The 25990-nt window shown below is 41.6% G+C and overlaps 1 protein-coding gene, 1 long non-coding RNA gene and 1 other non-coding gene across 3 annotated transcripts; 1 reads left to right on the plus strand and 2 right to left on the minus strand.

The window, feature by feature from the left end:
- Positions 1-5173: 5173 nt before the first annotated feature.
- On the minus strand, positions 5174-15064 carry LOC116525981 (cytochrome c oxidase assembly protein COX20, mitochondrial). Its single transcript, XM_032242203.1, has 4 exons — positions 14930-15064; positions 6884-6998; positions 6682-6745; positions 5174-5598 (listed from the first exon to the last, which is right to left on the minus strand). Exons 1-4 carry the CDS (start codon positions 14969-14971, stop codon positions 5460-5462), a joined length of 360 nt encoding a protein of 119 aa, XP_032098094.1. The 5' UTR covers positions 14972-15064; the 3' UTR covers positions 5174-5459.
- Positions 6238-25752, plus strand: LOC116525982. The gene is made up of 3 exons (XR_004257902.1): positions 6238-6457; positions 17190-17197; positions 25742-25752. It is a non-coding gene; the product is annotated as an uncharacterized LOC116525982 (long non-coding RNA).
- On the minus strand, positions 10672-10776 carry LOC116526201. The gene has a single exon (XR_004258019.1). It is a non-coding gene; the product is annotated as a U6 spliceosomal RNA (small nuclear RNA).
- Positions 25753-25990: the final 238 nt, after the last annotated feature.

Consider the following 25990-nt stretch of genomic DNA (forward strand, 5'->3'; position numbering starts at 1 on the left):
GAAAGTGTGAAAAAAAAAATGGCAGTGTAGGCTAGTCTCCAGAGAAACGTCCTCTCTAAAGATTCAGGGTCTCTTTGCATCATTATGATCACCATACTGTGCCAATGACCGTCTACATTATTGAAAGATAAAGCAGAGATTATAGGGTGGAGAGTTCACATCTGACAGAGAAGTGCTGCACTATTGTGGCATGTTCTTTCTTGATTATAACAGTTCCATTTTGAACCTTAGAGGAAGTAATTGAGTTTTGTCTAAAAAAATATATGTTGCAAACACTTAAAACATTTCCACAAATTGGTGTCAGCCAGTAATTTTTTTTAAACACCAAGAATAGACATGGCTCGCAGAGAGGCCAGCTTATAAGTGTGACATTAATGCTATAAAAGTTAAAGCGCAGAGAAGATGAGATAAAATTATACTTAAAGAGTTATTGGGGCTTATTTAAATGGGAAGTAACAAATCTTTTGAGGCCACTTGTATCCTATACCTTAGTTCGTAAGGAATATTGAGAGAGTCATGGTCAAATAAAAGAATAAAATATTCCAATATAACTTTTTTTTTTTCTTGAAAAGTAAAGCAAACAAATGTGCTGATTTACATTTCATCTCCTTTTCCTTAGTCTGTCCATGTGAATGTGCTGTGTGGAAGAGTTAAAGGGCCCAACTAAATGTTCCAGTCATTCCAATAGGTATTCCAAATTAATTGCTGCTTGTACATTGTATAATGGTTATGTTAGGCTTCCAGAATCACTTTAAATAGGACCCTATTTTTTAAGATGGGGGAAAAGAGTAATTGGTAACCAGATAGAGTATAACAGAAAAAAAGGTGTTTTATCCTGCATGTCTTAAGTAAAGTGTGCATTTTGTGTGTTCTTAGCAATTGGCAGTCTTCTTGATTAGGTGTATACAGGTGTACATGCAAATAGACCTGAGTCCTATCAAAGTTATTTTTCTGATTTTATCTGTTTAACTTTTGGCAATACATTTATTTTGATACCCACCCTACTTGGAAGAGTGTAAGTACTTCCTTACAACGTTCTGCTGTAAAATGGTGCTCAGGAGACTTCTGTCCTTGGTTGTGCAAAGCAAATTCACAAATACTAGAAATGGTTTTACTAGCTTATGAAAATTTGGAAAATAGATTGACATCTTTTTCGAGAATGCAGTGATAAGTTTGTATATTGAAGTATATAAAATCAACTAGGAAGTAAATTCAAGACCGAAGGAATGTGAGGGCTTCTGTGAGCTTTGGTTGTGTCAGTCCAGAACATGTAATTTTCCATTTCCCTGAAAAAGACTTCAGAGGACATTTATTTTCCCGACTATGCACTCCAGGATGTCTTTAGGTGAAATGCGAGGGCTTGGGCTGATTCCGAATGTAGCTGTCAGAGTTTGCTTAATGAAATGCGGATCTACTCACAAAAGCAATTTATTAGTTTCTGAAGAGTAGGCAACTTGTGGTTTCATAACCATTTCTGTACATTTGAGAAAAATCGTAAATCTACAGAAGAGGAAATACTCATTTCAAAAATAAGCTTTGAATTTAGTTGCTAAGGCATATATGTTTTATTTCACATGACTTCATGGTATCAGTGAAGAAACATTTCTGTGGAAACTTAGTGTTTAAGAAGCTAATATATGCAGAGATTGATTACTTTGATATCATCTGAGGGTATGCCATATAATAAATAGGTGGTTGACAACATACAGGACTTAATTCTTAGAAGAATCAAGAACAGATAACCAAAATGAACAATAGAAACCTCTCAAAATTAGTATTTGCCTGTTAATCAGTGTAGCCTTCTCAGCATAAAAGTACTTAAATGTCCTTATTCTAGAAAAATGGAAGTGTAGGACAAATGCAATGGTTGAAAGCACTGAAAAAACGTGTAAAACATCTGTAGTGCTCACGTAAACTTTAATACTTTGAAAACTATCTTCATGATTTTTTTTGTTTTAATGGCTTCCTTTTTAAGAAAACATTTTTAAAATGTTTAAAGATGGAACTTAATGTGTAAAATAAGTTGTGTAAAATGCCAGTATTTGTGTGGTAGAGGATATTGGTATACTATATTGGCCTGGCTTGAAGACTACTGGACTGTTTTAAGATACTTACTTCCAAAACTTATTTTATTCTAGAGGACCACTAAAAACCAGAATTACAGCAATCATTTTAATTTTCTACTTTCCTTGTTAAGGTCTTCTGCTTACCCAAAGAATAGTGTATATCTTTACATGACTTTTAAAGGGGTGTCTTGATCCCCATCACAGATTTTTATCTAGGAATAGAAGGATTCAAACCCTATTTGATCCCTAGCTCTTTGCTGAAAAGTGCATAAACAGGAATCCTGAATTTATTATGTAGACCTCCTCGCATTATGTAATCGAAGCAAAGGGAAACCAGCGATGGAGTAGAGGTACGTAGACTAAACAGATGCTTGCAAATCAAATGATGCTACGTAGGGATAGTCACGTTTTCCTGTTGCCAAACTTAGTCAACAGAAATCACAAGCCCAGAGAAGAGCTTCCCCGAGGCCCTTTTACTGAGATGGAAAAGCACAAGTAGTCAAGGAAAACCAAAGAGGGAGGGCAAGGGAAGGGGGAAGTGCATAAAGCACTTGTTTTTAAAAGTAGGTATGATAGATAACCCACAAGAAGTTTTTAAGACGACTAATAACCATAATTCTATTTTAATCAGCTATTTAGCTGGTACCTACTGCTATATCACCTAGTGTGACATTTTGGAATTAATGGAACAATGAAGGAAGCTGTACGCTGAAGGTTCCAAGTGGTCATGGAAGGTAGGTTACTCTCACAGTTTGAAATTAGAAGGTGTGAAAGTATAGATGAGAAGGGAAGGGGAACCTGGACTATCTTAGCGAACATTTGGTAATTTGGTCTTGCATTTATTGACTATTTTGTGCCAGATACTTGGATGAGAATGTAAAGATAAAAATGGCCAAGGTTTTTTGCCAACGAGACACTTAGGTTGTATGTGATTGTACCAGACACTGGTGACCGAGAGAAGTGCCAAATACTGTAACAGATAAGACAGAAAATAGTGAGAACTTAAAAGGTGATTGTAATTCTCAGAGGCTACTGAGCAAAAGAATGGAAAGTTATGGAGAGGAGGTAAAAAGGCATTCCAAGCGAATGAAGTTTGAGTGTTGGCATGGATATGGTATAAAGGTCACAGTGTATTGAAGGTTTGGCAAAGAAACTAAATACAGTTGGGATGTCAAGTTGGATAGTAGGGTAGAAATTTATTGGGAGAGACTGGAACTGTCTTAACAGTCTCCTTATTGAGGGTGGGTGTTACAGACTTTAGTAAATTTATTAATACACTTTGTAAAACCTTAATAGCACAAGAATAAAAATTATTAGTGATCATGTAAATACCTGAAACATTTATAATCCAACCAAGTATGTTACAACTTTGTTTTTATCCAGGTTTCCAGTTTATGCAAACTTCTACTGTGAAAATGAGCTAACCTTGTTATTGGTGAAGGCATTGGAAATTTTGCCAGCCAAGAGAGCTGCTCTCTTATTCAGGGTAAGATGTCACTGCAGTGTGCTAGCATTGGAAGGGACCTGTTATACATGTTACATATATTACACATCAGCCCTCCATGTCCTCCAGTTCCGCATCCTTGGATTCAACCGTGGGTTGAAAATACTGGAGGTAAAAAGCCAAAAAATAACACTGTAACTTAAATAGAAGTTTAAGAACACATGGTATAATAACTATATTTACATAGCATTTATTTTGTAGTAGGCATTGTAAGCAATCTAGAGATGATTTAAAGTATATGGGAGAATGTATATAGATTTTTTTTCTTTTGAGACGGAGTCTCACTCTGTTGCCCAAGCTGGAGTGCAATGGTGTGATCTCTGCTCACTGCAACCTCCGACCCCCAGGTTCAAGAGACTCTTGTGTCTCAGCCTCCCAAGTAGCTGGGACTATAGGCATACACCACCATGGCGAAACCCTGTCTCATAAAATTTTTGTATTTTTAGAAGGGTTTTGCCATATTGGCCAGGCTAGTCTTGAACTCCTGACCTCAGGTGATCCACCTGCCTCGGACTCCCAAAGTGTTGGGATTACAGGTGTCAGCCACTAGGCCCAGTGGAATTTTTTAACAGTTACTTGGTTATGACCAATCTGGAAAATGTAGACTGCATGCAACTTTGCTTTGTGCCACTAGGAGTGGGCAAACTGTCTTTTACTTTTTGTAAATCAGTAAAACTTTTCCCTCGATGTGTGTTTGACAGTGTCATTCACTGCTAAGTTAGGGCATTTGGTAAACCACACAGCCTCTGCGTCATCCTTCTAGCGACAGCTGCAAGAAAAGGTGGGCATGGGAGGGAAAATGCTCTTGTGAATTGAACTGGAGCAAGCTCCACTTTTCTTTAGAAAAAGACACAGATCAAAATAATATTTTTTTCCTTGCTGTTTCTGACTTCCATGATACATCAAAGTAATAGGACCAGTAATGGCCACAATCCTGTTGACTGCAGGTATCTTCCAATATTTCTTGTAAGCATTTCTTAAGGCTCTAGCTTGTGTTTTGTTATTAATAGATTTTTTTTAAAGTACTGTACTGATTAAAACCAGAAATAACTTCATTTTCCTAGAAAGGGAGAATTTCTCCTGGATGAATAAATACTGAGGATTTAGTTGGATGCTGTGGCTATTATTTTAAGTAATATTTTAATGGGAGCAGCTAATTGACTTTCAAATAGATTGTTTAAATTAATAAGTAATTCTGCAATTCTTTTTCTATTGCATCAGTCTCCCAAACAAATCCCACGTGCATATTTAAATTCAGAACTAAACTAATTATACTTAAAAATAAAAACCCTGCAAAAAATGTTGAGGGCATTTAAAAACAACTCTTTTGGAAGATGACTCAAATTCTAAGAAATGAGAAAACACTGTCAAATGATGGATGCATTTAAAAAGTGATTTGCAAAGTGATAAAATCCCTTAGTTTTAAATCTTGTAATGACATTAGCTGCTACAAGAAGCCAGTAAGTATTTACTTGCTTTTAATGGGATCCTAGTAAGGTTGAGGTTTTTGTTAAGGGAAGTTTACTTATCATTAAACTCTAAACTTATTACAAGGAAACTCTTTCCAAGTACATTAAACACTAGGGCCTTTTTTTTTTTTTTTACACTACGTTTTTATTGGCCCCACTGCCAATAGATTCTGTTCACGTTTTAAGTATGAGAAGTCCACTATATGTAAGATGTGATAGTCCTACACTGGCAGTAGATACAGGGCCAGAATTAATCGCCAAGCTTTCATTCCATACAAGGGTGGGAAGAAAATGACTGCAACTTAAACAAACTTTATTTACTTGATTGAGAGCTTATTGTACATGAACTGTTTTATGTGGTTGATCTTAGCTGCATTCACATTGACTTCAGGGAGTCTGGTTTTCTATGCTCAAGGTTGTTCAATTGCTGCTGTTACGGTTGTTTTGTTTTCTTTCAGGATCGAGGTGGGTACCTTCATATAATAACTTATTTTTCATTCCTTGTCTGGTAATTCTTTGCTGGATTTTTTGCTTTGCATAATTATACCTACAATGAAACCTTGGAAGAAAAGAATATGAAAAAATTATTAATACAAAGTCCTACAGAAATTAATTTATGGAATTTCTCTATAAATCACAGAAAACGTAAATACTTAACAGATGACTACCCTGAGACTGAAAAACATGAATGTTCTAATTTGGAGTGCTATTTATTGTTGGACAGTTTTGGTGTTAGAATACCTATCAACACATTCTTTTATGAAACAGAAGGATATCTACATAACAATTTGTAAAGTGATAAAATCCATTAGGTTTTTCTTTTTTTTAATGCGGACAGGCGGTGGCTCATCTTGAGGTAGATTGCCCGCCCACTCTCAAGATCCAATTAGTTTGGCCGGGCGCGGTGGCTCAAGCCTGTAATCCCAGCACTTTGGGAGGCCGAGGCGGGTGGATCACGAGGTCAAGAGATCAAGACCATCTTGGCCAACATGGTGAAACCCCGTCTCTATTAAAAAATACAAAAATTAGCTGGGTGTGGTGGTGCCCGCCTGTAGTCCCAGCTACTCGGGAGGCTGAGGCAGGAGAATTGCTTGAACCTGGGAGGTGGAAATTGCAGTGAGCCAAGATGGTGCCATTGCACTCCAGCCTGGTACCTGGAGACAGAGCAAGACTCTGTCTCAAAAAAAAAAAAATCAGTCTTCTGATGGCATTGGTTATTGCAAGAAACCAGTAAGTATCTGCTGTATGCTATGTCTACATAAAATGATTTCTGTCACCTTAAATAGATCACTCTAGAACTTCATGTATAAAGGAACCACATTGTATGTGTATATACTATAAGGTCTGGCAAATATTTGAGATTCATCCACATTTTATATTCACTCATCAATAGTTGTAAACACATTCTTATGTGAAGTGTAGATACCACAGCTTTCATTTTAATGGGATGTCTAATATCATGCATTTATCTGTTCAAGCATTTTAAGACAGATTTCCATGAAAATGTCCTTAAAAATCAAGATTCATTCTTCAATGAGGGTGAGAATCTCCCAATGGGAGATTGCTCTGAAAAGAGTGTGTGCTTTTTAAATTAGATAACATATTATCATCATGGATGTTCTTGAATACTTAGCAAACATACCAGCATCCCAAAGTCACCAAGATAAATCCTCCTACTCCAACATCACATGATCTTCTAATTCTACCTGTCAAAAATAAGCATAACCACTATAATCAATTAGAATTACATTTTATATACGTTAGTTACTCCATCTAGAAAAAAATAGCTAATCACATAAATGCCTTTTTAATACACAGAGAAATAAAAAAGCACAGATACTCACTAGTTAACAAAAAATGTCCAAAGCCAGCCACAACAGATCCTAATGAACCATACAGTACTGAATCCCGGGCGCAGGGAATATTTTCAACATCTAAAATTCCTAGGAGCTTAAAAGGCTAGAATAAAAAAAAACAAAACCCTAGATTGAGTAAGAAAGTCATTTTATTTTAGGGTGGTTTGACAAAAGTTACACCATTTCTTTTGTTTAACTACACCATGTGACAACCTAAATCAGCTTGCATTGTATCTGTCCAGCTTTGGTATGCCGTCTGAATCTCTTAAATCCGAAAACCTTAAAAATTGGCCCAGAAAACCCTAAGCAATAGGGTAACATTGAGCTATATCTTAATTTGCTAACCACTTGACTTGGAAATAGGAAACATTTTATTTTATGAGCTCTTTAAATGAGTTTATTTAGGAATATGGCTATTACTGAAATTGGAAGCAGCACAGTTTGCTTCAATAACTCCCAATAATTTGGGAAGCAGAAACGGGAAAATAATTCATATTTGCTTACGTAGTGCTGTTTAAAATTTACCCAATAATTGCCTTTCAGGTTTTATTAATATTAACTAGGCTAACATCAACTGTGGTTGTAATAAATATTTCATTTTAAGATAAACATGGGCAATATGTTCAGCTCTTCTAGTCTGTTTTCTTGCCTGTGAAGTTAGGTTGCACTTGATTATATTTGATTCTTTGTTCATAATACATGGTAATGACAGCTAGGTATGGCAAAAAACCTGGGAATCCAGAGAGCTGGATTTTTGTCTCAGATCTGCCACTAACTTTTGTATTCTATAGGTTATTTTAATCTCCATGGTCTCAATCTGTAAAACGAACGGGTTGGTTTAGATGATGAAGTTCCTTTAAGTGCTAAAATGACTTCTTTTTCTACAGTCTGGGTTGGATTTATGTATTTCTTTTTCCCCAATATGTTTAACTGAGATGTCTTAGCGGCGAGACAGACATTTAAAAGTTAACAGTCACACTGTTGAACTGGCATTTGTTAACACAAAAGTTTAGAAAACTCATAACTGTTTTCTAAAGTGTATATAAAGTTATCAGTAAGACAGCTTTTAAAAGGAACCACTGTCCATTTAAAGGTTGCATAGTATTGTTTGGGGCAGGACATTAAATTAGAAGAGGATTCTGTAGGATGAGGTGATACCTAGAAAAGAAATGGGGAAAGGACAGTAAAAGGCAAGTCAGATTAAAGGTTAAAACATGAAGATACTCTCAATTGTATTTCTGCCTATGTTTGCTTCTTTGGCTGAAGCATCTGCTGGAAGAAAAAAAATGTGATTTGGTTCATAATAAAGTAAAAAATATTTGCTCTCTTGGATCATTCTATGTCATTTTTTTCTTTTTCCCCTCTCCCTATCTGGCTCCCTGCCCCCACCTGCATGCCTAACATAGGGTTGCTTACCAAGAGGTTGGGGGATTTCATTTAGCAAAAAGACTTTCTCCTATCGGCTTGAAAGCGCAGGGGACACATGATCATGGGGACAGAGGTATGCAGATGGGGAATGCTAGACTTTGCGCTCCAGTCCAGGGCTATAGCTCTAAACTATTTCCCCAAGGACTGGATGCTGGGGCCAGAGGGTTAGTAACAGTTTTATCTAGTCTTAGGTGCAAAGATGCAAGTGTGAGATCAGCTTCTACCACAAGAGTAGAACGAAGTATTTTTTTTTTTTTTTTTTTTGAGAGAGTTCTGTAGTGTCCGCTTCCTGGTTCAAGCAATAATTCTCCTGCCTTAGCCTCCCGAGTAGCTGGGACTACAGGCGCACACCACCACACCCAGCTAATTTAGTAGAGACAGGGTTTCACTATGTTGGTCTCGATCTCTTGACCTCGTGATCGCCCGCCTCGGCCTCCCAAAGTGCTGGGATTCCAGGTGTGAGCCACAGTACCCAGCCTAGAACTGAAGTATTTTCTAGTCCTACTCTCAGATTCTGATCAGATCCATGATGGACCATGGGATTTTTTTTTCTGGACTATTAGATTGGGAAAACACTGATTTAGAAAATTTTAATTTTAACAAAAGCAAACTTGCAAACAATAGAATATCTAAAATTGTGCCTTCTAAGACAAAGCCAACCCCCAGCAAAACTATCTGGTCTAGAATAACAGTGGCTGATCTCATAATAAGAGCTGCTGGTTGGCAGGGGCGGTATTCGTGCCAGGCCCTCTATATGTTTTGTGATTTTCCAGCCTCTGTCAGATTACCTCTGAAACACTTAAGACACTAATAAGTGTTGACAGGAGTGGAGGCAGAAAAGTCAGCTCTGACCCCAAAAGCCTATGAGATCCATTGTGCCAAACCACATCATTAAGAAATAACCAAGTCTGGAGGGTTTCAGGGGAGCTTTCCAGTTGTCACATATCTAAGGAGGAATACTACTAAGTCAGCAAATACATGCAATTTTTATCAAAACTGGGGAAGAATATACAAAGACTTATTTTAAGATGGCAATTTTCCCTTTTATAGACAATCTTCAGCCTCCTGGTAGAGTTGGAGGTTAGACTACTAGTGACTTGAAGCGTGTTTACCTTTATGGTTAAGTACACTGAGCTGTCAGATGCTCGGAAGTGGAGATGAATGAAGGATCCCAGGCATAACTTACTTTGAAGTACTCTGTTTATATACAGAAATATTCTGTCCATAATATGCATGCCTTTAACATTTCTATCCCTTAAATAGCCTGCAAACTAACTCTCGCCACTAACAAATGTTAGATATTTTTAAAGCTTAGATTTAGAAAAGCAGCTTTACCAACTCACCTTGATGGATCTAAGGAAAGCTCAAGAGATTTTCAAGCCAGAATGTCAATAATGGATAGAAATAGATCTCACCAAATGATAGCCAGTTGATCTTCCACCACTAAATCTGCTTCAGGGCCTGGATCTGCCTTTCCTCTGGTTGCAAAGGATGAATCGACCCTACTCCCTATCTAAAACTTGAAGGGAGCACAGGCAGGAAGACCAGTTAGGAGGTCAAACAGGTAAGGGCCGGGCGTGGTGGCTCACGCCTGTAATCCCAGCATTTTTGGAAGGCTGAGGTGGGTGGATCACCTGAGGTTAGTAGTTCAAGACCAGCCTGGCCAACATGGCAAAATCCTGTCTCTACTAAAAGTACGAAAATTAGCCAGGCATGGTTGCATATGCCTGTAATGCCAGCTACTTGGGAGGCTAAGGCAGAATCACTTAAGCCCAGGAAGTGGAGGTTGCAGTGAGCAGGGATTGCACCACTGCACTCCAGCCTGGGCACCCGCTCTCACACACAAAACCCTCTGTATACCTGTCTCCCCTGACCGGCCTCCTAAACTACCATCCAGTTTTCTGCTGCCTTTCATAGCAAAACTTGAATCTAGGTGTGCTTTTCTACTTAAAACCTCCCATTCACCCTTTAACTCGCTCTAGTGAGGCATCTATCCACTGAACGCCACTTGACACCACAATCAAGATCTCTGAAAGACATCCACTTTGCAGTCTGTCTTACTCTGCATCTCAGCATATGTGGCACAACTATCATTTGTTTTTGGAGCTATTTTTACTTGGCTTCAAATACAATGTCTCGTGGTTTTCTATTTCACTGAATTTTTTGTTGCTGTTCCGTCTTCTACAGTGCTGATTTTGAAGTGCCACTCTTAACCTCTTATAGAATCTAGTCTCTTCCTAAGTATCTCAAGGCTTTCAGTTAAATGCTATTAGATGATGCCTCCAGATTTCTAGATCAAACTCTAATCTATCCCAACTTCAGCCTCATTCATCTTAGCTTATTGAACCACACTTTTTTTTTTTTTTTTTTTAAATATTGTCATCCTTGTGCAGGGGCCATGCTAATCTTCTGTGTCATTCCAATTTTAGTATATGTGCTGCCGCAGCGAGAACGGAACCACGCTTTTATGTATAAAAAGCACCTTGTACCTAGTATTTGCAAAATAAATTTCACCTCCAAACCTGCCTCTTAATGGCACACTACTCAACCCATTTTCAGACCCAAAACCTGAGTCATCCTAGATTCCTTCACCAAATCCATGTTCAATACATTAGCAAGTCTGGAAGGATCTGCATTTAGAATACATCCTGAACCAAACCACTGCCCACCAACTTCACTGCCAATACAGGGTGAGCATCCCAAATCCGAAATAATCCAAAATCTACAACTTTTTGAGCACTGATATGACACCAAAAGAAAATGCCTTTTTTTTACTTGGGAAGCTCAATCTGTACTATCAAATGACCATCTATCAACAGTGCCTGTTAGATCTTGATTTTATTCATAAAAATGTGTATCAGATGACTATAATAAACCCACCGTGGCTTTCAATTATGCTTAGATTCTTTTTTTTTTTTTTTTTGGAGCTGGAGTCTCTGTCGCCAGGCTGGAGTGCAGTGGTGCGATCTTGGCTCACTGCAACCTGTGCCTCCTGGGTTCAAGTGATTCTCATGCCTCAGCCTCCCAAGTAGCTGGGATTACAGGTATGCACCACCACATACAGCTAATTTTTGTTTTTTTTTTAGTAGAGATGGGGTTGCACCAGGTTGGCCAGGATGGTCTCAATCTCCCGACCTTGTGATCCGCCTGCCTCAGCCTCCCTGTGTTGGGATTACAGGTGTGAGCCACCTCACTCGGCATGCTCAGATTCTTACCATTGCTCCAAAGGCCCCACATGATCCTGTGCTTTTTCAGCTCCCACTCTAGTCCAGGCACAGTGGCCTTGCAAGTGTCCTCTAGCAAGCCGAGATGAACACATGCCGTCTTTCTCCTGGATCTTGGCATGGTTGGCTCAGTAAACAAGTCTTGCTTATTGATTCCCCAGTAGAAACGTCAGCTCCTTAAAGGGATTTTTCCTGTCTTGATGAGTCTAGTACCTAGTTTAGTGCCTAATACTCAGTAGATACTCTGTAAATATATTTGAATGGGTGAATTAAGAATTTACCTGAATGTGAATTTACCTGTATGTACCAAATTTCACATTTTAAAGTTTCTTGAAGGACAAGTATGTGGCAGAGGATGGTTTTCAGGGGCTAGTTCTATTAAGGTATGCCAGCTTGGTAATTTGCATTTTTACTTTAGGTTTACTGACTCTTTTTTTTTTTTTTGAGACGGAGTTTCACTCACGTTACCCAGGCTGGAGTGCAATGGCGTGATCTCGGCTCACCGCAACCTCCGCCTCCTGTGTTCAGGCAATTCTCCTGCCTCAGCCTCCTGAGTAGCTGGGATTACAGGCACATGCCACCATGCCCAGCTAATTTTTTTGTATTTTTAGTAGAGACGGGGTTTCGCCATGTTGACCAGGATGGTCTCGATCTCTTGACCTCGTGATCCACCTGCCTCGGCCTCCCAAAGTGCCGGGATTACAGGCTTGAGCCACCGCACCCGGCTACTAACTCTTAAAATAATCCTTCTCCCTGAGTTGTGCTGGAATGATCACTGACAGATTTTTTTTTTTTTTTGAGATGGAGTCTCCCTCTGACACCCCGGCTGGAGTGCAATGGGGAGATCTCGGCTCACTGCAACCTCTGCCTTCACGGTTCGTGATTCTTCTGCCTCAGCCTCCCGAGTAGCTGAGGCTATAGGCACGCACCATCATGCCCAGCTAATTTTTGTATTTTTAGTAGAGACAGGGTTTCACCATGTTGGCCAGGATGGTCTCCATCTCTTGACCTTGTGATTTGCCCACCTCGGTCTCCCAAAGTGCCTGGATTACAGGCATGAACCCCTGCGCCCGGCCCAAAATTCTTTTTTAAAACATCACGACAGGCTTCCTTTCCGCCATTACCTTGGGCTGTTAATTAGTCATAGCTTATATTAATTTAATTAGCTTTTTGATGAGCTCTGATAGGTACTGCTGTTTCATGAGCAATTTCTTTTGGCTTCCCACATCTATGCTGTTTTGAGGCTTATAATTATTCTTCATTTCTACAACTACAATATTGTTTTGCTGTGTACTGATGAGCCAATTAAATAGGTCAATGTTGATCTTTTTTTTTTTTCCATTAAGTTCTTTTTAAAAAATTTCCAATGGATTAAACCACCTTTATGACCTTTAAAAACAGCTGTTATCTCCTATCCAAAAGTCCCATTCAAGAGTCCAGTGTTTATCACAAAGCTGGATCTAGGATTTACTACGTGTAGTTATGGTACACCATGAACTAAAAAGTTTCAAACAAGGATTTTTTTTTTTTTTTTTTTTTTTGGGGGGGGTTTTGTTTTTGTTGCCCAGGCCCAATCTCAGCTCCCCCCAACCTCCACCTCCCGGGTTCAAGCAATTCTCTTGCTTTGGCCTCCCAAGTAGCTGGGTTTACAGGCATGTGCCACCATGTTCGGCTAATTGTTTTGTATTTTTAGTAAAAACAGGGTTTCTCCATGTTGCTCAGGTTGGTCTCGAACTCCTAACCTCAGGTGATCCACCCACCTTGGCTTCCCAACAGGCATAAGCTACCACCGCGCCCGGCCATAAGGAGCCCTTTTTACAAAACAAACAAAAACACACTAAACTTATTCCAAATGGGCAGTGGATGGGACAGTAAAAACAGATGAGGCACCAGTAGTAGTATGTAACTTGGCAAAACTTTTTGATGTTAAATTATGAAAACAATTTATACAGTATTTGTTAATATTAACTATATGATCTTATGCTTTGGCCAAATTTAGATGGAACCCCACCAGAGAAGCCAGAGCAAGAAGTGAGAAAAATTTCCAAGCTGAGAGAATATTTTATATATCATTATCTGGAAAGTATATATTAGGAGCCATTTAGCACACAGTGGGTCTTCTATAAATATCTGCTCATGATTAGCCAATGTTACATCTCCATAATTTATACTAAAATACTTTTTTTCCTCTTGCATTATCCTTTCGTGAACACCTATTCTGCCCTGAGGATATAAATTGGGTTCCCTGCTCTTAATAAGGAGCCCAGGCAAAGACAAAGACAAGATCATTTATTACCTTCCAATATGATAAACGTAACGACGTACAAGATCCCTGGGAAGATGGGGAAAGCCCTTAAGTCATCTTTGGAGGAACAGGAGCCCTTCCAGGGAGAGCGTTTGGTTTAGCTTTACTATGCCAAGAATTTGGGTTTTATCCTTAAAGAGATAGGATGGGCTGCTGGAACTGGATGTTAGGCAGAGGGATCAAACTGTCCAGTTTACCGGTTGGAAAGGACCAGCGGACAATAGTGGAAGGTGGATTGAGGAGACGGCATCGAGACGGCCACCAGCTAGGGAGGCCGCTGGTGACGGGGGAGAAATCTCAACCCTTCAACGTAGTACACTCAAGTCATCCCTCAGCAATTACTGCTCCCTCTACGTTAAATGTGACGAATACAACTTTAAAGACAAGGCACCTGTCCTCAGGGACCTTTTTAGTCTCTACTACTAGCCTTTACTAGCAAATTACAGTGCAGTGCCCTTAGCAAAAAAATTTCTCGCCAAAAGATTCCGTACTGTTAGTTTATTTCATAGTGACTACTGCTGGTCCCCTTCTCCCTCTAGTTTTGGCCAATTTTGTTCCAGCAACTTAGATTAAAATGTTTAAAGTGAGCACCAGGAGCTCACCAATTGAGCTACGCGGCCTGTAATCCCAGCACTTTGGGAGGCCGAGGCGGGTGGATCACAAAGTCAAGAGATCGAGACCATCCTGGTCAACATGGTGAAACCCCGTCTCTACTAAAAAAAATACAAAACATTAGCTGGGCATGGTGGCGCGTGCCTGTAATCCCAGCTACTCAGGAGGCTGAGGCAGGAGAATTGCCTGAACCCGGGAGGCGGAGGTTGCGGTGAGCCGAGATCGCGCCATTGCACTCCAGCCTGGGTAACAAAAGTGAAACTCCGTCTCAAAAAAAAAAAAAAAAAAATGTCTAAAGTGTCCTATTAATAGGACTAGGAACAATTAAAATAGTTTCGAGCCCAAGGGTGGCAGAGAAGCCAGTGACACGTGCTCCGGGCCTAGGAGCCCCGCGGAGGCCGTCCTCACCCATCGCCCACCCCGTTCTCCCACCCGCGGCGCGCGCACCGGGGGCCACTGGGTTACCTTCCGCTTCGCGGGCTCGTCGGGCTCCGGCACGGCGGCCATTGGGACGACTCCGCGCCTCCACCAGCCCTGCGCGGCCTGTGCCCCCAGAACTGCCGGCCGGCCCGCGGCGCTCCTCCCCGTCCCGCGCCTGCGCGCCGCCGCCTCCCGCCCCGTCCCCGCGCGCCGCCGCCTCCCGCCCCGTCCCCGCGCGCCGCCGCCTCCCGCCCCGTCCCCACGCGCCGGCCGCCATTTTAGAGAACGTTCCTAACGCTCCGCAGTGGCTGCGCCGCGCCGGCGCTTAGGCTGGGAGGTCCTTTGTTCCATGGAACGGGTCACACTTTCTTCCCAGCTCGGCACACAGCCAGCAGGGCCGGGAGCGCAGAAGGAGAAGCGTTCGGGAAACAAGCCGGCTCCCTGATTCCTGGCAGGGCGGGGCGGAACCGAGCCAGACTGCTCCACTTCCCGCCCCAACCCCCCTCTCCGCCCCAACCGCCATTTCTAACCGTCTCCGGGGCGCGCGCGCGCTCACGTGCACGAGCACCGGGCGCGCGCCGAGGGGTGGGGCCGCGGCGGAGGGAGCGGGCGCGGCGCTGCTGCTTTGTCCCGCGGGGTGGGCCCCGCCGCGGCGGTCAGACCGGCCCCAGCCCGCCCTGGCGCCCCAGCCCGCCCCGGCCCACCGGCCCGGAAGTCGCTCCGCGCTGCTCGGCGGCCCTCGTCCCCTAAGTGTCCTTTGTCCTTCCGGCCACGGGACGAGCCCTTGGTGCCCAAGCGGCCCCACTCCGCCCCTGCAGCCGTTTAGTCCCCAGTGCCTGCCTCGTGCAAACGGGGCTCCCACGCCCACCCCGCTTCCTCCCTGTTATAATAAGTTTCTTTACTAAGTGGCTTGAAAATAGCACCGCGCAGTTCGTCTGAAGGAGACTGGGGACAAAATGGAGGGAGCAGCTAGCTGATGAACATGCGTCAGGACGTTGGTGTCCGCGGGGGGGGTGCGCAGGCGACGAGGTCTTCCGGCGTTCCAGAAAAATGGCTCTGCAGCGTGCATCTTTGATGTGAAGTGGTGGTCCACGTTTCGCTCCTCCCTACGACTGCGGCATAACGGGAAACAAAATACTGCGTATTGGCGAGCCCAGTCGAGAACGCGTGCGTGCAAGGTCGAGCCCATTTTCCAGCGATCAAAATAGTGCAATTCTTTCTAGTATTTAATTTTTCCCCTTCAACCTTATGCTTCCTTTATTTATGTACTTTTACATTTCACGTTTAGGCTAGGTGCATTTCGAAGGGCACTCCTGGGAGACTGGACTTGTAGAGTATGTCATTGTGCAAAGTCATGCTGCTTTGAATTATGCTACTCGCTGGCACACAGCACTCCATGTTAACGATGTTGAATTCATATTAGTACCGTTCATTGGGCGGTTTTTTTAATCCATAATGACCTGTCTTTCATGCCCATTTGATACCTTTGTACAATGCCAGTAAAATACACAGTGTATGATGTGTATTTATGTGTCAGAGTGAATGTTTTTAAAGTGAGGTTTTTTGTTTGTTTTTTGAAATTGGAGTTAGAATCTACATACTGCTCTACTGTTTGCTAGGGAAAAGAAAAAAGTCACCCTACTGGTGATACCCTGCCATTTCTGGATTCTCAGCTGAAATTCTAATGCTAACTATGCTTTGAACTCCAGGTCTGAAAGGTAGTGTTTAAGGTAGTTATATTCCATGAAGGAGTGAGGAATTCTTTTGAAGTCATTGCTGATTATGTTGTAAAAGGAAGGAAAACTGGAAAAGTACCAGGTAAAACACCACTGAGTCATCCTATTTTACGTTTTATTGTGACTTTAAAAAATTGCCAGAGTAGACACTGTAGGGGTCCATTTCATTTGTCTTTGAGAAGTATTTTCATATGGATGATTTTATTTTACTTTATTTTTTGAGACAGAGTCTCACTTTGTTGCCCAGACTGGACTGCAGTGGTGCGATCTCAGCTCCCTGCAACCTCTGCCTCCCGGGTTCAAGTGATTCACCTGCTTCAGCCTCCGAGTAGATGGGATTACAGGCACGTGCCACCACACCCTGGTAATGTTTTGTATTTTTTGTAGAGACGGGGTCTCTCCATGTTGGCCAGGCTGGCCTCAAACTCCTGACCTCACGTGATCCTCCCGATTCAGGCTTCCAAAGTCGTGGGATTACAGGCCTGAATCACCGTGCCTGGCCTATTTAAAAATTTTTATTTTCACAAAATTGCATAATACTTCCATTTTTAATTGTTTAACAGTTATAGAATGGAAAGTAAAAATGACTTCTTTCTCTCCTTTTTAAAGAATATATTACTAACAGTTTGATGTCTCTTTCGAAACTCTTCTTTTTCCTTCTTCTTAAAAAAAATTATTTGTAGAGACGTTGGGGGTGAGGGGGGCGGGTCTCACTATGTTGCCCAGGCTGGTCTCGAACTCCTGGACAGAAGTGATCCTCCTGTCTCACCGTCCAAAATTGATGAGATTACGGACATGCACTATGGAGCCTGGCTTTTTCTTTATTTTTTTTCTTTTTTTTTTTTGAGACAGAGTTTCACTCTTGTTGCCCAGGCTGGAGTGCAATGGAGTGATCAGCTCACCTCAACCTCTGCCTCCCAGGTTCAAGCGATTTTCCTGCCTCCGCCTCCCGAGTAGCTTGGATTATAAGCAGGCACCACCATGCCTGGCTAATTTTCTATTTTTAATAGAGACGGGGTTTCTCCCTGTTGGCCAGGCTGGTCTCAAACTCCCAACCTCAGGTGATCTGCCCACCTTGGCTTCCCAAAGTGCTGGGATTACAGTTGTGGCCACCATGCCCGGCTGGCTTTTTCTTAATTAAATATTATCACATGAATACATATATTTTGTCTTCATTAAAACAACATGGGAATACAATGGGTAGAAAATGAAAGGCTCTGTGTCACACTTGCCCTCACGCCTATGTGTACATGTACCTGTGTGTGATACATAGCTAAAACGACACTGCACTACATCATTTGCATTCAGTAATTTACTTTTTGCCCTATATCTGGGAATTTTTTTGATGTATGTACCACAAATTTACTCATTTATTTTAATGACTGCTTAGTAATCCTTTCACTATTTTCTTTGACTGTTGTTTCTGAAAGTTTCCATTTTTTGTTAATCCCCCAAAAGTGCTTCAGTAAGCATCTTTATGCATGCATATATATCTGTACATGTTCAAGTACTTCTGTAGGGTAAATATCTGGAAGTGGAATAACTGATTTAAAGGGGTATACAGAATTTAAAATGTAATACATACTGCTAATTTGTCCTCCAAAAAATACTGTCAATCTACAGTCCCCCATCAACTGTATGTGGGAGTTACCTTTTTCCTCCTCTTTTCAACACTCTGTATGTTCACATTTTTTAATTTGGGGGAGGGTGGGCATGATGGCTCACGCCTGTAATCCTCTTACAATTTGAGAGGCCAAGGCAAGAGGATCTCTTGAGGCCAGGAGCTTGAGACCAGCCTAGGCAAAAAAGTGAGACACCTCACCCCCAATCTCTGTCAAAAAAAAAAAAAAATTAGCAGGGCTCAGTGGCACGTGCCTGTAATCCCAGTTTTTGGGGTTGGTTTGGGGATGGCTGAGGCAGGAGGGAGCATCACTTGCGCCCAGAGCTTGAGGATGCAGTGAGCTATGATTGTGCCACTGCACTCCAGCTTGGGTGACGGAGCAAGACCCTGTCTCTAAGCTGAATCTGATGGGGTAAAATGGTAACTTACGCTCTAAACTTTTCCTGATTGCTAGTATGCCCGAGCAATCTTCCAAATATTTGTTACCATCCTTTCTCTGAGAATTAACTTTGTATAGCTTTTCTGTGTTTACAAATTTGGGGACAACACTTTGGGAGGGCAAGGTGGGCAGATCACTTGGGCAGATCACTTGAGACCAGAGACCCCATCTCTACTGAAAATACAAAAATTAGCCAGGTTGTGCTTGTGGGCGCCTGCGGTCCCATCTACTCAGGAGGCTGAGGCAGGAGAATTGCTTGAACCCCAGAGGTGGAGGTTGCAGTGAGCTGAGATGGTGCCCTTACACTCCAACCTGGGTGACAGAGTGGGACTTTGTCTCCAAATAAATAAATAAAATTGGTTATGTATGTGATTTTCTTGTTAAAGCAGCTCTTTACAATTATAGCTTTTAGTCCTTATATATATAATGAATATTTTCTGCACATTCACTTATTTGTTGTTTTTGTTTATGGTTTCTCAAGGATTTTAACTTTTTTTTCCTGGTAGGGTCAAATCTGTCACTGTTTCCTTTTATGGTGTTTGATCTTGTGCGTTGCTTGAGCGGGCATTCTTGATTCATAATGAAAACATGCTTTCACGACTTTGAAAATAATCATCCTAGAGTCCCCTTCTCATTCATGATTTTGAATATTTTTCTTCGAAAAAGACCAACTTTCTTTGAAAAAATCTCTTTTTTAATTTTAATTTTATATTTTACATTTTAAAAAGTTTACCTGATATATTCTGTTGTGTTTTTTTTTTTTAGCTTTTTGAATTGACTGCTTCATTCACTTATTCTCCATCTCTTTTGGTTTGTAGTGAATGGAGTTATGACCATAAAATTCCCTCTGAGAATCATTTTATCATTTGTTATATCAGATTATCATAAAGGTAATGTTCCCATTATTTCCTAAATTTTGTCTAATTTCACCTTTTATTTCACAAGTGAGTATGTTTGGGTGTGCTTTCGTTGTTCATTTCTAATTTTTGTTTTATTTTGTCTTACACTGTGACATGTTCATTTCTACTTTTGGGAGTTTATTGATTGTATATGAGGTGTGTGTGTGGTCTTACCTAAGAGATATTATTTCTGACCTGGTGTGGTAGCTCATGCCTGTAAGCCTAGCACTTTGGGAGGCTGAGGCCAGTGTATCACTTGAGGTCAGGAGTTTGAAACCAGCCTGGCCAATATGGTGAAACTCTGTCTCTACTAAAAATACAAAAAACATCAGCTGAACATGGTGACATGTGACTGTAATCCCAGCTACCCCGGAGGCTGAGGCACGAGAATCATTTGAACCCATGAGGCAGAGGTTGCAATGAGCCAAGATCACTCCACTGCACTCCAGCCTGGGCAGAGGGGGGAGGCCTCTGTATCAAAAAAAAAAGAGGGAGATTTTGTTCATGTTACATGGGGATTTGGAAAGAATGTGCATTCTCTATAATAGCATTAAACCAAGCTTATTGTAATATGTTGTATATTATAGTTATGTATAGATAACATAAAATATAAGAGCATTCAGTCAAGCTTATTATGCAGCCATCTTTGTATTGTAATCGTTTTTCATTGCAAGCAGCGGGCTCAACTTTAGTTCTCACGAACAAGAAAAAAAGTTCCTCTATTGGGAGGATGTGGAGAAACTTACTGAATTGAAGGGAAAGTCGAAGAGCCAGGTCTGGAAAAGGACAGCATCCTGGACAGGTCTAGGGCTCTAGATCGCAGGAACAAAACCAGTGGCTCTGCAGGATTCCCTGCTGGGACTCACGGCAGTCTGACGCCTGCTGTTGTGCTTTGCATTTTTACCGTGTTGTCTTGTGAGACTGACTCCCTGTGTGTCTGGTGGAGGATACAAGTTGTGATTCCAGGCCGGGCACAGTGGCTCACACCTGTAATCCCAGCACTCTGGGAGGTGGGTGGATCACCTGAAGTCAGGCGTTCAAGACCGGCATGGCCAACTTGGCAAAACTCTGTCTCTACTAAAAATACAAAAATTAGCTGGGCGTGGTGGCATGTGCCTGTAATTTCAGCTACTCCGAAGGCTGAGACAGGAGAATAACTTGAAGCTGAGAGATGGAGGTTGCAGTGAGCCGAGATCGCACCACTGCACTCCAGCCGGGGCAACAGAGCAAGACTGTCTCAAAAAAAAAAAGTTATGATTCCAGAAGCCTGGAGTGAGGTGGTCACGTAGCTTAGTGGTGGGGCAGAGTCAGAAAAACTCTTTTCTTAAAGGGATTCCTGACTCCCTGCTGGCTGAAAGCCTCCTGGAGCAGTGTCAGGAATCCTATCCTAGAGAGCTGTGGTTATCTGCAGGTTACAGGATGGGCGGAAGGGAAATAGGGATGCCACTTTAGGGCTTTGGGATGGGGGCCCTGCTGGCAAAACTTACTTTTTGAGGTTCCTCTGGCTTGTGTGGGGTTGTTTTTAGTCAGGTATGTTGAGTTTAGAAATCAATGTGATTCCAAGCATCTTATACTCAGAAAACTTTAACTGTTTTGGTTTGTTGCTGCTGCATTATCCTGGCTTCCTGGCAGTTATCAGCTTATATATATATATGCATTTATATACATAATTAATAATTGTATACTTATATCAATTTTTATATAATAAATATATGTATAAATATATATATTTTTTCTTTTTGAGACAGGTCTTGCTCTGTTGCTCAGGCTGGAGTGCAGTGGTGCGATCTCGGCTCACTGCAGTCTCTTCCTCCTGGGCTCAGGTGATCCTCCCACCTTAGCCTCCTGAATAGCTAGGACTACAGGCACACGTCACCATGCCCAGTCTAGAGAAGGGTTTTGCCATGTTGCCCAGGCTGGTCTCAAACTGCTGAGCTCAAGTGATCCACATGCCTCGCCTTCCCAAAGTGCTAGGTTACAGGCTTCAGCCACGATGCCAGGTCTTCTATATTCCTTTTGTCATTTCAGTAGGTTTTGGAGGAAAGAGTGATAAAAGTTTGTGTTCAGTCATCTTCTATAACCAGAAGTCCGCCTAAGTAGTATTTGTCTATGTGTCTACTAGCACGAGTGTGTGCCTGTGTGTAAGTCTAATAGTACTACAGGACTTATAAAGAAAACCAGCTGGCTGGGCGCGGTAGCTCACGACTGTAATGCTAGCACTTTGGGAGGCCAAGGCAGGTGGATCACTTGAGGCCAGGAGTTCGAGACCAACTTGGCCAACATGGTGAAACCCCATCTCTTACTATAAATACCAAAATTAGCTGGGCATGGTGGCGGGCACCTGTAATTCCAGCTACTCAGGAGGATAAGACAGGAGAAGCACTTGAACCTGGAAGACGGAGGTTGCAGTGAGCCAAGATTGTGCCACTGCACTCCAACCTGGATGACAGAGCAAGACTCTGTCTCAAAAAAAAAAAAAAGCCAGCCGTTTTCTGTCTGCATGTGTCTCACCTCGAGTTCTGCACCATGCAGGTAACAACTTTGATCTCTTTCAGCCCTTCTGCCAGTTTACCTTCATATTTCTAAATAAATGTTCATTCTGTGATTTCTTTATTTTTTTCATTTGAGGCGTTATCTATTGATAATGAATATGTAGCTCCCTTTTCTGCCCCCTTCTCTACCCTCATCCTGTCTGTGGTTACGTCACATTTAAATAAGTCACACCAGCATTCAGAGTGTGCATTGTTGTGATGGTGTAAATATTGCTCATGGCTGAGCCATGCACAGTACTATGATTTCATTTCTTGCAAAACTTTTTATTATTCCTGGCGTTAGTAACTGTTTTGTTGATTTGTTTAATTTTGTTGAAGCCAGCTCTTACTGGCTCCTGAGAGCCGGTTTTGGGCAGCCCTTGCCAACTCTGCATTCCAAAGTTGGTCGTTTGAAATCAGCTACGGTGGAAGTATTTATGCCACAGAAATGAATCAGTGCTACAAATCAGGGCCTCTCGTTTTTTGGGCGTTTTGTTGTTATTTTTCGGAGACATAGTTTACCAATACACCACTGAATGTACCTATCCATTTTTCCTTGGAAATTCTCTCACAGAGTTATAAAACTCTTCACAATGTGGTCAAATGTATCATGTGATCCACCTGTCAGTATTTTTTCTTGGAAACATCTCCTCTGGAGTTTCTCTCCTACTCCAGTCTCTGATGGCTGCTTTCTTCTCTCTCTTTCTTTCTCTCTCTTTCTGTCTCTCTTGCTCTCTCTCATTCTCTCTGTCTCTCTTGACAAAGTTTCCCTCTTGTTGCCCGGGCTGGAGTGCAATGGTGCAACCTCGGCTCACTGCAACCTCCACCTCCCAAGTTCAAGCGATTCTCTTGCCTCAGTCTCCCTAGTGGCTGGGATTACAGGTGAGTGACATGACGCCCAGTGAATTTTTGTGTTAGTAGAGATGGGGTTTTACCATGTTAGTCAAGACTGGTTTCGAACTCCTGACCTCAGATGATCCACGTGCCTTGGCCTCCCAAAGGTCTGGGATTACAGGTATGAGCCACCACTCCCGGCTGACGGCTGCTTTCTAAGACTGATTCCCACTTGTTGTCCTGGAGGTTTTTGTAAACTCATGCTGAATCACCTGCCCCTGCATTCCACACCTTTCTCTTTCTTTGTTTACGCTTTTATTTTGGAGAAGAGTATCTTTCAGTAACTTCCTGGAAAAGGGTTGCAGAGAAGGTAAATATTTTAAGATCTCATATGCCCCAAAATATTTTTGCTCCTTTCAACTTCAGTACCTGGTTAAACTGCATTTCTAGAATTATTCTCCACTAGAGTGACTGCCCCTCCTAGATGTAAAGCAATTTCCTACATAACCGTAATGCTGTTATCACAGCTAAGAAAACTAGCAGTAATTCCAGAATACCATCTAGAATGTAGTACACATTCATAGTTCCCCAACTGTTCAAAGAAATTTTCCCAATCTTTCGTTGTTTTTAAACAAGGATCTAATGCTGCCTATGGTTGCTGTATCTCTAGGTTTCCTTAGTCTAGGACAATCTCCCCATATTTATTTATTTATTTTTTTTTTGAGACGGATTCTTGCTGTGTTGCTAGGCTGGAGTACAATAGTGTGATCTCGGCTCACTGCAACCTCCACCTCCTGGGTTCAAGCGATTCTTCTGCCTCGGACTCCCAAGTAGCTAAGATTACAGACATGCGCCACCAAGCCCAGCTAATTTTTGTATTTTTAGTAGAGATGGGGTTTTGCCATGTTGGCCAGGCTGGTCTTGAACTCTTGACCTCAGGTGATCCGCCCGCCTCCACCTCCCAAAGTGCTAGGATTACAGGTGTGAACCACCTCGCCTTGCCCTTATTATTATTTTTTTTTGTGACACTGATTTTTTAGAAAATCTAAGGCAATTGTCCTGTAAAATGTCCCACATTCTGGATTGTCTCTTGCTGTCATTTAACTTGTCTATCTACCATCCCTTTCTTTCCTCTAAACTGGAAGTTAAGTCTCCGGCTGCCTAATTCAATATCAGAGCCACAAGCCTCATGTAGCTCTTGAGCCCCTGCAATGTGGTGAATAGAGCTGAGGAACTGAGTTTAAATTTCATTTCATTTTAGTTAATTTGAATTTAAACTGAAAAGCTGACAATTCAGTGACTGGAAAAATGTAAGTCTATGTGGAACAACTTGGAGCTACATTTTCAATTGAAATTTTATGAAAGCTAAATACAGATCAAGTATTTCCAATGAAAATTTAGCATCTGAATTGAAATGTGCTTAAAGCATAAACATACATGCTGAGAATACATGACTCAGTACAAAAAAAGAATATAATGGCCAGACCAATTCTGTTGAAATTCTTGCATAGAGTAAAAAAAAAAAAAAAAAAAAAAAGGATATAAAATATTAATTTTAAAATATGGATTACATGTTGTAATACTAATGTTTTGGATACACTGGGCTAAAGTATGTTTTTAAGTTAATTTCACCCATGGGCTTTTGTTGTTTTGTTTTTACTTTCCAAAGGCAGTTACCAGAAAATCTTAAATGATGTAAGTGGCTCACATAAATTTGTATTGACGTGTGTGGGTCTAGCAGCCCAACTCAATTTAGGTTAAACATTTCAGACAAGAACACTTCTAGATGATGTATTTAAAAATGCATCACGTTGAACGGCACATATGTCAGATTGTGCTACCATTAGCGATGCTAGCTTTGATCACTGGGTTAAGATAGAAACTGTCAGGACTCGCCATTGTGAAGATACATGCCTCCCTTGCAATCACAAATCCATGCAAATATTCTGTTACCAAAAATCTGTTCACCTAATGGTTTAAGCATTTTTTGAAGATTCTTGCCTGAATCATCGATTACACGGGGGGTTACCGAATGCTGCCAGGCGTGGTGGCTCACACCTGTAATCCTAGCACTTTGGGAGGCCGAGGCGGGTGGATGACTTGAGGTCAGGAGTTCAAGACCAGCCTAACATGGGGAAACCCCATCTCTCCTAAGAATATAAAAATTAGCCAGGTGTGGTGATGCACACCTGTAATCCCAGTTACTAACAAGGCTGAGGAAGGAGAATCGCCTGAGCCCAGGAGGTGGAGGTTGTAAGCTGAGATTGCACCACTGCACTCCAGCCTGCACGACAGAGCGAGACTCCATCTCGAAACAAATAAACAAACAAACAAAAAAATGGTGACATTCTGTCAATACACTTACTACCTAGCATTCGTCTATAAAGAACTCCCTCCTCCCTTTCCATATACATATATCTTTGTATGAAATATTTATTATTTAATGTGTTTTAATTCATTACAGTTACTCTTTTTGATACCCAAAGCCTTTCCTTGAACATTCTGTGGCCATTTCTTCAAGGAACTCTTGTTTGTTTCAGTGGGGATTAAGTTGCTTCTTAAAACCACTTGAGATACATTTTTTTTAAGCCAGGCACAGTGGCTCACACCTGTAATCCCAGCACTTTGGGAGGCCAATGCGGGCGGATCACTTGAAGTCAGTAGTTCAAGACCAGCCTGGCCAACAAGATGAAATCTCGTCTCCACTAAAAATACAAAAATTAGTCGGTTGTGGTGGTGCGTGCCTGTAATCCCAGCTACTTGGGAGGCTAAGGCAGGAGAATTGCTTAAACCTGAGAGGTGGAGGCTGCAGTAAGCCAAGATCATATCACTGTGCTCAAGGCTGGGCGACAGAGCGAAACCATCTCAAAAACAAACAAAAAAACAAAAGAAAAAACCATTGATACAATTTTATTAAAGATAGTCACTAATGCTTTGTATATACATGCCAGCTCTATCTACATTGCTGATCCTAGAATCAAAGCATTACACCTTATTTTCCAGCCATTATTTTCTTCAATGCATATTAAAGCTATATCTTGGCTGG

Source organism: Sapajus apella, unplaced genomic scaffold, assembly GCF_009761245.1.
Source record: "Sapajus apella isolate SASKATOON/1434 unplaced genomic scaffold, GSC_monkey_1.0 scaffold49, whole genome shotgun sequence".
In the NCBI taxonomy this organism is placed as follows: Eukaryota; Metazoa; Chordata; class Mammalia; order Primates; family Cebidae; genus Sapajus; species Sapajus apella.

What these genes read in the sequence shown, in the direction of transcription:
- LOC116525981 (XM_032242203.1), bottom strand. Translation starts at nt 14,971, where the DNA reads ATGGCCGCCGTGCCGGAGCCCGACGAGCCCGCGAAGCGGAAG. An exon ending in ACGAGCCCGCGAAGCGGAAG is followed by an intron (nt 6,999 to 14,929) that starts GTAACCCAGTGG and finishes TTTTTATTCTAG; the next exon opens with CCTTTTAAGCTCCTAGGAAT. An exon ending in TTGGTGACTTTGGGATGCTG is followed by an intron (nt 5,599 to 6,681) that starts GTATGTTTGCTA and finishes TTTTCTTCCAAG; the next exon opens with GTTTCATTGTAGGTATAATT.